Source organism: Crinia signifera, chromosome 5, assembly GCF_055691185.1.
Source record: "Crinia signifera chromosome 5, ASM5569118v1, whole genome shotgun sequence".
Classification (NCBI taxonomy): domain Eukaryota; kingdom Metazoa; phylum Chordata; class Amphibia; order Anura; family Myobatrachidae; genus Crinia; species Crinia signifera.
Genome location: NC_139221.1, coordinates 290,459,140 through 290,472,432, shown reverse-complemented (window position 1 = coordinate 290,472,432; position 13,293 = coordinate 290,459,140). Strand labels below are relative to the sequence as shown.

The following is a 13,293-nucleotide window of genomic DNA, read 5'->3' as shown; positions in this document are numbered from 1 at the left end:
AGTGTGCCTGTGCCTGCCTGCCCGTCCCCTCACGTCTCCCCCGCTGTGTTCGCGGGAGAGACGTGCTGCTGTGCTGTATGATTTTAACATTTCTAACTCCCGCTGCTGGACCGCTAGCCAATGGCCGTTCGCGGTCCAGCAGCCAATCAACTGGTGGCTGCTGGACCGCGAGCGGCCATTGGCTAGCGGTCCAGCAGCATATGCAGCACCGCAGCAGCACGTCTCTCCCGCATACACAGCGGGGGAGACGTGAGGGGACGGGAGCAGGGCAGCGGGGGAGCGGGGAGACGAGGGGGCGGCGGCGGGCGGGTTATTCCCGGACTATGTATAGTCCAGGAAAGCCACCCGTCCGGACTCCGGACGCCGGTCTTAATTACCGGACTGTCCGGAGTAATCCCGGACGGGTGGTAACCCTAGTATCAATCCTTCAGATCTTCCCAAAACATATTGGGCCTTATTCTAGTTCACTCTTTCTGACAAAATCCTTCTTAGATGGACAAAACTATGTGCACTGCAGGTGGGGCAGATGTTACTTGTGCAGAGAGAGTTACAGATGGGTCAGGTCCCATCTTTGCAGGGGATGGCGCTGGCGTCGCCAGCCGCCATCCCCCGCCAGCGCCATGGCGATGGTGAGAAGGGGACGCGCGCACACGCGCGCGCCCCTTCCGACGGCGCTTCCAGCCGTTCCCCGGGTCCCCGCCGGCTTGCCGGCGGTAACCCGGGGTCCCCGCCGCCTGCCCGCACCCCCCCCCTAACCCCCCCTAACCCTGTCCGTCTCCCTGAGGCGGAGACGGACAGGGTTTCCGTCGCGCTAGCGACGGAGACTGAGACGCGCGTCCGCGTGAGACGCACGCGCGTCTCAGTCTCCTCGCTGGCGTGGCTGCTGGCGGGTCGCCAGCGCGTACGTTCTGGCGACCCGCCAGCAAGGATGAAAATAGTAACATACTGTAGGTGAGTGGGGTTTTACTTCAAAGTGACATCTATATTGCAGTGTAATAATAAAGCAGCTAGTATTTACCCTGCACAGAAACAAAATAACTCACCCAAATCTAATTCTCTCTGCACTTGTTACATCTGCCCCCCTGCAGTGCACATGGTTTTGTCCATCTAAGAAGGATTTTGTCAGAATGAGTGAACTAGAATAAGGCCCATTGTTACAGGTTGAGTATCCCTCATCCGAAATGCTCGGGACCACGAGCATTTTGGATAAGGGATTTTTCCGGATTTTGGAATATTTTTTTTTAAACATACTTACCTGTCCCCTGGTGGTGCTCCGATGGTCCCTCGGCATCCACTTTGTCACCCGGCGTCCACGGCAGGCCTCCAGCACCGTCTCAGTCATCTCCAGCGGTCCCAGGAGTGCATTGCACGAGTTCCCAGGCGCATCAGTGATGTCACCGTCACGCGCACACACTCGCGCAATGCACTCCTGGGACCGCTGGAGATGACGAAGACGGTGCTGAAGGCCTGCCGTGGATGCTTCTAATTATTCCAAAAAAACAAGTTTTTGGAATAATACGGATACGGGATGCCCGGATACGGGATACCCAACCTGTACTAATGTTATATAGAACTATCTCCCAGCAACAAGCATGTACGCACACATCTGTGTAGCTAGCCATGTCTTTTGAGGTGAGCGAGACACTCCCCCTGCTGCAACCTACTGTAATCTCCATGATGCTAGCTTTCAATAGTAGGTAAGTACAACATGTGATTCACATATGTGATGCATTTATTTTACACACCATTTTTTAACGCTGGTATCCAACCCTTACTTACAAGCTTCATGGGTACTCTTTACCTAGAAGGGCGCCAGCGATTGAAATCGCGGGCGCCGGGGGTAAAAATCGCGGTCATCGCGGTCATCGCGGTCATCGCGGGCATCGCGGGTAAATCGGGATGGCCGCGATGACCGCGATGACCGCGATTTTCCCATAGGGAACAATGTTAAAAAGGCTGATTGACCGCGATTTTACTGTTAAATGCCTCAATGGACCCGATTTGGCCATAGGAATCAATGTTAAATGGGCCACAGAGGCCAAATAGGCACAATTAACCCTTAAATGTCCCCCCCAATTTTTAACACCACCCCACGATCCACGCCAACCCGAAGCGTGGCGAGCGCAGCGAGCCCGCGAGGGGCGGCGGTACGCGTCCTCCGACCTTTTCATGCCCTACTATCCACTAGGGCGTGGAGTGAGAATAGAATAGTGTGGCGAGCGCAGCGAGGGGACGCGGATACCTTCACAGGTAGATGCGTCCCCTCGCGGGCTTCACAGGTGTCGGCATCGCCACGGACACCTGTGAAGCCCGCGAGGGGACGCGTATAACTGTGAAGGTATCCGCGTCCCCTCGCGGGGCTCGCTGCGCTCGCCACGCTTCGGGCTCGGTGGCTCGCTGCGCTCGCCACACTATTATATTCTCACTCCACGCCCTAGTGGATAGTAGGGCATGAAAAGGTCGGAGGACGCGTACCGCTGCACTCGCCACGCTTCGGGTTGGCGTGGATCGTGGGGTGGCGTTAAAAATTGGGGGGGGGGACATTTAAGGGTTAATGGGCTCTGTGGCCCATTTAACATTGATTCCTATGGCCAAATCGGGTCCATTGAGCCATTTAACAGTAAAATCGGGTCCATCGGGCCTTTTAACATTGATTCCTATGGTAAATCGGGAGCATCGCGTCGCGGGCATCGCGGGTACATTTATGGCCGGCCGCGACGCGACCGACACGATTTCCATGTTTAACATGGGTTTCAATGGGAAATCGCGGGCATCGCGTCGGTCGCGTCGCGGTCAGACATAAATGTACCCGCGATGACCGCGACGGGCGCCCAACTAAGTAAAGAGTACCGCTTCATGTACCTTACAGCACAGAATACATTTATTTTGAACTTGTTCAGTATACCGTCTTTGTGTCAATGTGATTTAAAAATGTATTAAAAGACATTTCTGACAAGTGGTAACGTTACCCATGGCAGCCAATCAATTTTCTATAGCGAACTTGCAAAATGACTCTTCGAATATGATTGGTTGCTATGAGCAGGGGTGTTTTAAGATAGGAGGAGGCCTGTGTGCAGCCTCCTCAGGCCGTACCCTTTCCTCTCTGCCGGCAGCAGTGCTGTGTAGTAGCATCTGAGCACTAGATCACTCGGACCGCGAATCTCCGGAAAAATGGTGGCCATTTTTCCATTGATTTTCGTATCGCTGCTATTGCCGGCAGCAGTGCAACGTTGCGGAGAGTAAGCATGAGAGCAGTCAGAATCCACTCCACATGTGCAGATGGACGTAAAAATGTCCGTCGTGCAAGTTTTCCAGGGATTTCGGCAGTGCTCCTGCCATTGCTGCTGGACTCCGAAGAGTAAGTATTAGAAAAATGGGTGCCGCGTGTGGAACTCAGGGGCCCATGCACCCATTAAAAATACGCCACTTGCTATGGGTAACATCTGGGTTACACAACCTTTTCTAGGCCAACATGTTTATAAATGCTTCTCACTTTTTTTATTTCCTATTTCATGTTGTTTTATAAGAGTAATGAGGTGGCCTTTCATAGACGGTATATTTCCCAATACTCAATAGATGTCTGATTGTGCTCTTTTTTTGTTCTAATATTTTGTAGATCTCCAGATTGTCAGAGAACTATTTACTTTTACAACAAAGGCTGAATGACATGATTATGTGTAATCAACTGAATTCGGAGAGCAGTGCTGTTTACCTAAGGGGAAAGATGATGAAGGAAAATAATCCACATGACAATGAAATAGGTACAGTTTACATTGTTTTCTTTATGTTTCAGTGTCTCATGCGGGTGAGGAAATGGGTAAAAGTATTGGAGAGGGGTATAATCAGTATTGGGGAGAGGTACAATGAGTATTGGGAGAGGTACAATGAGTATTGGGGAGAGCTAAAATCAGTATTGGGGAGAGGTACAATCAGTATTGAGGAGAGGTACAATGAGTATTGGGAGAGGTACAATGAGTATTGGGGGAGGTGCAATGAGTATTGGGAGAGGTACAATGAGTATTGGGAGAGGTACAATCAGTATTGGGGAGAGGTATAATCAGTATTGGGGAGAGGTACAATCAGTATTGGGGAGAGGTACAATCAGTATTAGGGAGAGGTACAATCAGTATTGGGGAGAGGTACACTCAGTATTTGGGAGAGGTACAATCAGTATTGGGGAGAGGTACAATCAGTATTAGGGAGAGGTACAATCAGTATTAGGGAGAGGTACAATCAGTATTGGGGAGAGGTACACTCAGTATTAGGGAGAGGTACAATCAGTATTGGGGAGAGGTACAATCAGTATTGGGGAGAGGTACAATCAGTATTAGGGAGAGGTAAAATCAGTATTGGGGAGAGGTACAATCAGTATTAGGGAGAGGTACAATCAGTATTGGGGAGGTACAATCAGTATTGGGAGAGGAACAATCAGTATTGGGAGAGATACAATGAGTATTGGGGAGAGGTACAATCAGTATAAGGGAGAGGTACAATCAGTATTGGGAGAGGTACAATGAGTATTGGGGAGAGCTGCAATCAGTATTGGGGAGAGTTACAATCATTATTGGGGAAAGGTACAATGAGTATTGGGGAGAGCTGCAATCAGTATTGGGTAGAGCTACAATCATTATTGGGGAGAGGTACAATGAGTATTGGGGAGAGCTGCAATCAGTATTGGGTAGAGCTACAATCATTATTGGGGAGAGGTACAATCAGTATTGGGGAGAGGTACAATGAGTATTGGGGAGAGCTACAATCAATATTGGGGAAAAGTACAATCAGTATTGGGGAGAGGTACAATGAATATTGGGGAGAGCTACAATCAGTATTGGGGAGAGGTACAATCAGTATTGGGGAGAGGTACAATGAATATTGGGAAGAGCTACAATCAGTATTGGGGAGAGGTACAATCAGTATTGGGGAGAGGTACAATGAGTATTGGGGAGAGCTACAATCAGTATAGGGGAAAAGTACAATCAGTATTGGGGAGAGGTAAAATGAATATTGGGGAGAGCTACAATCAGTATTGGGGAGAGGTACAATGAAGTGTGCTGGATGCTTATTTACAGCTTTTCCCATGATCTCATTTCGCAGCACAATTGCAGTTTGTGCTACAGCAAGTTTTCATTCTGGAATGTTTGAATGTTTCATTTCCAAGAACCCTACTTACTGTGCATTTAAACTTCCAAGATTAGTGTGAAAATGGTTCTATAACTATTCTGCAGTATGTTGCACAGTGTGAACAGGGATGTACAGCAGCCATGACCGCCCACCCACAAACATATGACATCACTCCAGTGTCAGACGTGGCCATGAAGGGTCCAAAGGGGAAATGCAGTCGTAAAGCCCCACTGATGGGGGGAGCACAAAGCTATAGACATGTGGCCAGGTGATTGAGGGGGTGTGGATAGTCATCAAAGGGGCAGTATAGTGCTGGATTAAGAATATTAAAAATAATACTTGTAAATGTCATTACTGAGTACAGTAACATGTGATGCATGTTGAAGCACTATGCAGAAATAACGGTACTTGTGAGTTATCTGGGCGTCCGATTTTGGTACTAGATCGCATGCGATATCGCATGCGATATCGCATGCGATTTGCGATTTGCATGCGATTTAGCATGCGATTTGCATAAGATTTGCTATTCATTTCATTACCCCACTATCCCCAAAGTGTGTCTATCAACGTGAACCCGAAGCGTGGCGAGCGCAGCGAGCCTGCGAGGGGCGGCGGTACGCGTCCTCCGACCTTTTCATGCCCTACTATCCACTAGGGCGTGGAGTGAGAATAGAATAGTGTGGCGAGCGCAGCGAGCCACCGAGCCCGAAGCGTGGCGAGCGCAGCGAGCCCCGCGAGGGGACGCGGACACCTTCACAGGTATCCGCGTGCCCTTGCGGGCTTCACAGGTGTCCGCGTCCCCTCGCGGGGCTCGCTGCGCTCGCCACGCTTCGGGCTCGGTGGCTCGCTGCGCTCGCCACACTATTCTATTCTCACTCCACGCCCTAGTGGATAGTAGGGCATGAAAAGGTCGGAGGACGCGTACCGCCGCCCCTCGCGGGCTCGCTGCGCTCGCCACGCTTCGGGTTCACGTTGATAGACACACTTTGGGGATAGTGGGGTAATGAAATGAATAGCAAATCGCATGCAAATCGCATGCTAAATCGCATGCAAATCGTAAATCGCATGCGATATCGCATGCAAATCGCATGCAAATCGTAAGTACCCAAATCGGACGCCCAGATAACTCACAAGTACCGAAATAACAACAATAATACCATAATACCAATAGCAGCATATAATGCATAGAGAATGGCAGTGCCCACCATTTAGTACAGAAAGCATTGCAGTGGCTGCTACATAATACAGAGCATAGCAGTGGCCACCATACAATACAAAGAGCATCAGTAGTAACAACCATATAATGCATCGAGTGTGCAGTGGTCACTATATAATGCAGAAAGCATCACAGTGACCACCATACAATGCAGGGTTCATCACAATGACTGACATATAATGCAGAGAGCATCACAGTGGCCACCATACAATGCAGGGTTCATCACAATGACCACCATATAATTCAGGGTTCATCACGATGGCTGCCATATAATGCAGAGAGCATCACAGTGGCCACCATACAATGCAGGGTTCATCACAATGACCACCATATAATTCAGGGTTCATCACGATGGCTGCCATATAATGCAGAGAGCATCCCTGTGACCTCCATATAATGCATGGTTCATCACAATGACTGCCATATAATGCAGGGTTCATCACAATTACCACCATATATTGCAGGGTTCATCACAATGACCACCATATAATTCAGGGCTCATCACATTGACCACCATATAATCAGGGTTCATCACAATTACCGCCATATAATGCAGGGTTCATCACAGTGACCACCATACAATGCAGGGTTCATCACAATGACCACCATATAATTCAGGGTTCATCACGATGGCTGCCATATAATGCAGAGAGTATCCCTGTGACCTCCATATAATGCATGGTTCATCACAATGACTGCCATATAATGCAGGGTTCATCACAATTACCACCATATAATGCAGGGTTCATCACAATGACCACCATATAATTCAGGGTTCATCACATTGACCACAATATAATCAGGGTTCATCACAATTACCGCCATATAATGCAGGGTTCATCACAGTGACCACCATACAATGCAGGGTTCATCACAATGACTGCCATATAATGCAGAGAGCATCACAGTGACCACCATACAATGCAGGGTTCATCACAATGACCACCATATAATTCACGATTCATCACAATGTATGCCATATAACGCAGAGAGCATCCCTGTGTCCTCCATATAATGCAGGGTTCATCACACAACGTGCATTCGGCAGGGGGACATTTACCTGCTTGCTAGGCAGGGAATATACGCTGCCTAGCGAACAGGTCTGAATAAGGCCCTTAATTCAGAGGGCACCGTTATATAATATAGAGGGAATGCAAGTGACCATTAAATAATCCAGGTATTGTCGTAATGCCATATTATACAGAGATCATCGCAGTGACTGCCATACAGATGTAGCCATGCTGATCTTTGTTGTGATCCGGCATGTTGCGCTGGACTGTGACGATTCAAAGCAGGCGATTACTACATTCATTCTAGGAATCATTTCACGTCATGATTACATCTGTATATTAGAAGGAGCATGGCAGTGACCATCATATAATGCATGGAGCATCACAATGCATGCCACTGTGTACAGAGAGCATCGCAGTGACTGCCATATATTTGTAGGGATTGTTGCAGTGGCCACCATGTCATGCAGAAAGCATTGCAGTGCCTGCAATATAATACAAAGACCATCAGTAAAAGCCACATATAACACAGATAATATAAAAACACAAACCAACTGGTAAGAAAAAAACCACAGCCCTTCCCATTGGACAACATAAAAGTATTAGCACTTACAGTACCTATCCAGAAGGAGGAGCCAGGTGGACCCTGTGGAGCTCTAGAGTGTCATAGTATAGAGACACGCTAAGGGAGAGGAAGGAGGCTGGCACTTGGTGACGGGTGGAGTTTCGGTCAGGGCAGAGCATGTAGCAGTCTCCTTCTAGCTGCACCTCACACAGCCAGAAGAAGGGCCCTCCAATGGCACCTCTCATCACCACTCACAGTAAGGGGCCTAGAAGTAGTTGGGCTCAATGGGGAGTTACCTGGCCGCTCATAGGACTTGTCCGAACCTGCATCATGCAGAAGGGCTGCAGGTAGTGTTTTTCTTCTTTATGACGGTGGTCCTATAAAGGAAGAAAATCACTACCTGGGGCATCCTAATGACACTAGGAGTAGTACTGCAGGCTGCAGAGGGGATACGGTCATTGGGTCACGAACAAGTAGGTCAACAAGCATTAGGTCGACACCATTAGGTCGACATGACTTAAGGTCAACATGCAGGAAGGTCGACATGGGTTAGGTCGCCAGGGTCATTAGGTCGACAGGGTCATTAGGTCGACATGGGAAATGTCAACAGGGTCATTAGGTCGACATAGCGTTTTATTACTGTTTTTTGAGCCAACATGTGCCGACAGGCTGTAATTCCTGCATTACCATCCCCTAGGGCGCGGTGGGAGAATAAAATAGTGTGCCTAAAAAGAAGAAAACCGCTCAAGGAGCGTAGCGATTTGACTAGATCATTAGCAAATGAAGCAGGGATCGCTCCATGTGTACACACTATGCCCGGTCCCGCATGTCGCCATTGCCTGCAGAGGTAGACAGTGCATGCACTCCCTATTCTGCTTAGATCGCAGTGTATTGCCTATAAGCATAGGCAAAACACTGATCTGCACATTGTAGGTGCATTGCATGTGTGCAGCATACTTGCCTACCCTCCCAGAATGTCAGGAAGGCTTCCTAAAATTGGGTCTCCCTCCCAGCACTCTGGGAAGGTGGGCAACCCTTCCACATGCTCACCAGAGCCCCCGCCTCCCTCCGGACCCACTGAAACAAATGACAGAATTTGCAAGACCGTGGGAGGGGGCGAGAATAAAATGCTGCAATCACGTCATTTTGTGTCATTTTATCCCCAACTCCTCCTTGTGGACCTTTGTGATGTCATTCTTGGGGCTTTGTGATGCCAGGGACATGATCAACTTACAGTGGTGGCCAAACAGTCGATCGCGATCTACCGGTCAATCGTGGAGTTGTCGCCGGTAGATTGCGCTCAAATGCCTATACTGTGCCATGGAAACTTCTGGCTGAAGCCTCTGAGAGTTCCCAGGCATGCAGTGCGGGGGTTCATGGGTGCATGAGTGATGTCATGATGTCACCTGTGCACCAGTGCACTGCAAGTGAGGAGCCTGTCTCACAACCAGCAGGACGGTTCAGCAGCACGAAGGATAGGTGGCGGCGGGGACGCTTAGTGGCAGCCGGGAGGCTCAGCGGCAGAGGCACATAAACTGCACCCAAGCAGTGGGGATCACTCCTGATAGTAAGATTTTAAAGTGTGGGGGGGGGCTCAGTTTCTATGGGCCTTATTCTAGTTCACTCTTTCTGACAAAATCCTTCTTAGAGGGACAAAACCATGTGCACTGCAGGTGGGGCAGATGTAACTTGTGCAGAGAGAATTAGATTTGGGTGGGGTTTTGCAGTGTAAAATAAAGCAGTCAGTATTTACCCTGCACAGAAACAAAATAACTCACCCAAATCGAATTCTCTCTGCACATTTTACATCTGCCCCACCTGCAGTGCACATGGTTTTGTCCATCTAAGAAGGATTTTGTCAGAAAGAGAGAACTAGAATAAGGCCCCATATGCTGCTATAAGTAAGCTTATCTTATTTTGGTTCATTCTGTGTGGTAAAATATGAATTATTGCACATTCCATGTGGTAAAATGTGAATTTTTGGCTCTTTCCGTGTGGTAAATGTGAATTTTTAGCTTATACTGTGTGGCATAATGTGAATTTTTGACTCATACTGTGTGGCATATTGTGTATTTTGGCTCATTCCATGTGGCAGAATATGAATTTTGGCTCATTCCGTGTGGTAAAATGTGAATTTTTGGCTTATACTGTGTGACATAATGTGAATTTTGCCTCATTCCATGTGGAATATTGTAATGTGAATTTTGTGTTATTCCGTGTGCCATAATGTGTAAGGGAGGTATTGCACTGGGAGGAATATTTTGCCCCAGGGGAGATGCCGGTAGATCATAATGCAGCAATGGACGCGTGAGTGCGTGAGACAATCGTGTGTCCCCTTCTCAGTGTCGGCGGCATAGATGGACGTGGCTCCATTTGTAACCTAGTTGGATTGTTCCTACATTTTTTATTTGTTTTATTAAGAAGTCGCTGCCTTTGTACAGCCATACTGTGCTTTCTTTCCGCTTAATTTCATTCATTGTACTACGTACTTTAAAAATATCACCTGTTCATTTTTTCAAAAAGAAATTAGCATGAACAGTACGCTATTGCACAGTCTGTGTTCTGACTTTCTACTTGTGCATTGTTACGGTGTCAAGACGGTATCTAAAGGTATTTCTAGGTTCATTTAGTTTTTGCTATCTTCTGTCAGATTCCATTATTGGAAATGTTTTGAGGCAGAAATTGCTGTTACCTGATAACTTTCCACTGATGAAATGAAGCCATTTCTTTCTTTTTGCCATTTATATCTCAGATGTTAGAGAAAGAAAATGATGTTCTATTGTAATAAGAAACATGATATGTTTTCTGATCCATACTGTATTGAAACTGTCATGGTTTCAAATGGAAAGGAGAGATAATTAAAAAACATAGTTCAATTATTGATGTTGCCAGATGGTATAGTTGTACCTAATCATAAACCATTGTAAACATACATAAAAAGGTATTGTATTGAATGAGAAAATAATGTCAGTGTGAAAGAACAAGCTATAGTAGTATATTTTTAGCTGCACTAGATAATTTTCTCCAACACACAGTAATATTTCAAAGAAAAATTAAAATCTGAATTTTTTCCAACACATAGGGGAGATTCATAGGGCCTTATTCTGATCGGAGCGGCCAAACGTGCGTACGTTCGCTATTAACGTACGCTATCCGCACGCGGCCGTTGGGGTTAAGTCCACCCACAACTCAGCCGCATACGTACGGCCAGAAACAACGTCGAAGGGGAGTGGCGTACAAATGTGCGTACGCCAACGTACACGGACGGGCCAGCCCTTACACTCCGACAACTGGCGTACAATTGAGCGTACACCACCGTTTACGGACGTCTCTCGTCCGTCTTCCCACCGACTTCTTGCGGCTATCTGAGCGTACGCCAGCTTGCACGGACGGGTCCCTATAGTTTTCAATAGAAAAGTCAGCTTATGTCACCGCTCGTGAGAGTGAGCGTACGTCCGTGTACGCTGACATACCCTTCACATATATGGACCTGCAAATCTTGCCTTTCAACTATAATTATGAAAATTAATTAATTGATTGAATTAATTAATGTGCAAAATAGTGGGCATGGGCTTAAAACATTGCTGAAACATCCTTTGTAGGTGTTAGATGTGGTTTATGTTATTGTATCATAAATACAAAACCTATGTTTGTATTAGAGTGAACACGTTGACACATGTCGACTTTTGTAGATTGAGTGTGCTACTGTGTAAAGTCTATGAAAGCACGTAGTGAATGTGTCTAACTGTTTAACAAATACCTACCTTAGCATATATAAGCAGTTCTTAAAAAGATTCTTACCTTAAATTAAACAAACCTTTAAATGTAGAGAAGTATGGAAAGATAAGCTTCCAATGTGTTTGAGTGCTGTGTGTGGCTTGCAGGTAGTGAAATCATGGTTTGGACTTAATAGACTGCAGCATTGGTTATTACATTCAGGTGTATGTGTTTGGTAGTAAGCAGCGTAAATTAGCAAACCCAGGCGCACGCTGGCATGCGGTATCTGTAGGGGTGGTTTGAGATGGCGGTTGGCGGCCGCCTGTTTTGTGTCCGAAATGAACGGTGCTGTAGTCGATCGTGCGGTAGTAGCACCGCTCATTTTTGGTGCACACCCCCATGTACGCCCATATTTACGCCCATTTTCCCTCATTATTTCGGCCGCTCCCCTCATCACGCCCCTATGCCGCCCCCAATGCCCGTACACTCGCGTATAGGTTTTTTCGCACGTAGAGACCCGTCCGTAAGCGTTGTGGAGTGTTCGCGCCTGCGCATTAGCGAATGTACGCATGCGCAGATCATAAAAAACCCCGGGACGTCCGCGTACGGCCCGGCCGCTCCAACCAGAATAAGGCCCATAAAGTGGGGGATTTGGTAAGAAATCTCCAGTTTATTTAAAACTAGAGATTTCACCCATTATTTGGGAGAAAAAACCAGCCTGGGATATTTACGCAAGCAGCCCTAGTGGGGGTGGAGTCTGTTGAGGGAGGCGGGATTCCTCCTCAGAGGGCCTGATTTTGGTTTAATAACTAAGATGGGAGTTCTATTGAAGACGGGATATTTTTTGTGGTGGTGGTGGGGGGTCCATTGGGAGTCCCAGCATCTATTCAGGTAGATACTGTAGAATGGGATGCAGTCAAAATCCTGATGGTCAAAATCCAGAGGGTCAAAATACCGACAACCATTGACCGACGGTCAAAATCCCGACAAGGTCAAAATACCGACATTTAAAATCCCGACATGGCCAAAATCCTGACAAGGTCAAAATACCGACATTTAAAATCCCGACAAGGTCAAAATACCGAGATATAGAATGTAGACAGGTGAAAAAGTCAACATGACTTTCGGTCAACAGGTCGCGAGGTCGACATGGGTTTTTCACTGTTTTTTGACCCGACATGTGCTGACAGGCAGTATTTCATGCCCTACCATCCACTAGAGCTTGGAGGGAGTATAAAATAGTGTTCCCAGCGTAGCGAAGCACCGTGCCCAAAGTATTGCGAGCAAAGCGAGCGTTTCGAAGGGCTGCGGTTGACTTCCAACTGTATCCATGTCGACTGTGCCGACATTCGGATAGAAAAACAGTGAAAAAACCCATGTTGACCTCGCGACCTGTCGACCGAAAGTCATGTTGACTGTTTCACCTGTCTACATTCTATATGTCGGTATTTTGACCTTGTCGGGATTTTAAATGTTGTTATTTTGACCTTGTCGGTATTTTGACCTTGTCGGGATGTTAAATGTCAGTATATTGACCATGTCGAGATTTTGACCGTCGGGATTTCATACCGAATCCGATAGAAGGACTGGGAGCATGGCCAGCGCCCCACTGACGAAGTCCATAATGAAATGAGTAGGGGTGTGGCCTAACTGACGCAATCTGG

General features: G+C 47.4%; 1 protein-coding gene across 5 annotated transcripts in view; it reads left to right on the top strand.

The window, feature by feature from the left end:
- The window catches only part of MYO3A (myosin IIIA), a 199,572-nt gene that overhangs the window by 150,242 nt on the left and 36,037 nt on the right, over positions 1–13,293 (top strand). For all 5 annotated transcript variants that reach the window (XM_083189240.1, XM_083189241.1, XM_083189243.1 and 2 more), the window contains one exon: positions 3,617–3,761. In XM_083189240.1, the coding sequence (XP_083045366.1) occupies positions 3,617–3,761 (145 nt within the window). The remainder of the gene's footprint in view (positions 1–3,616; positions 3,762–13,293) is intronic.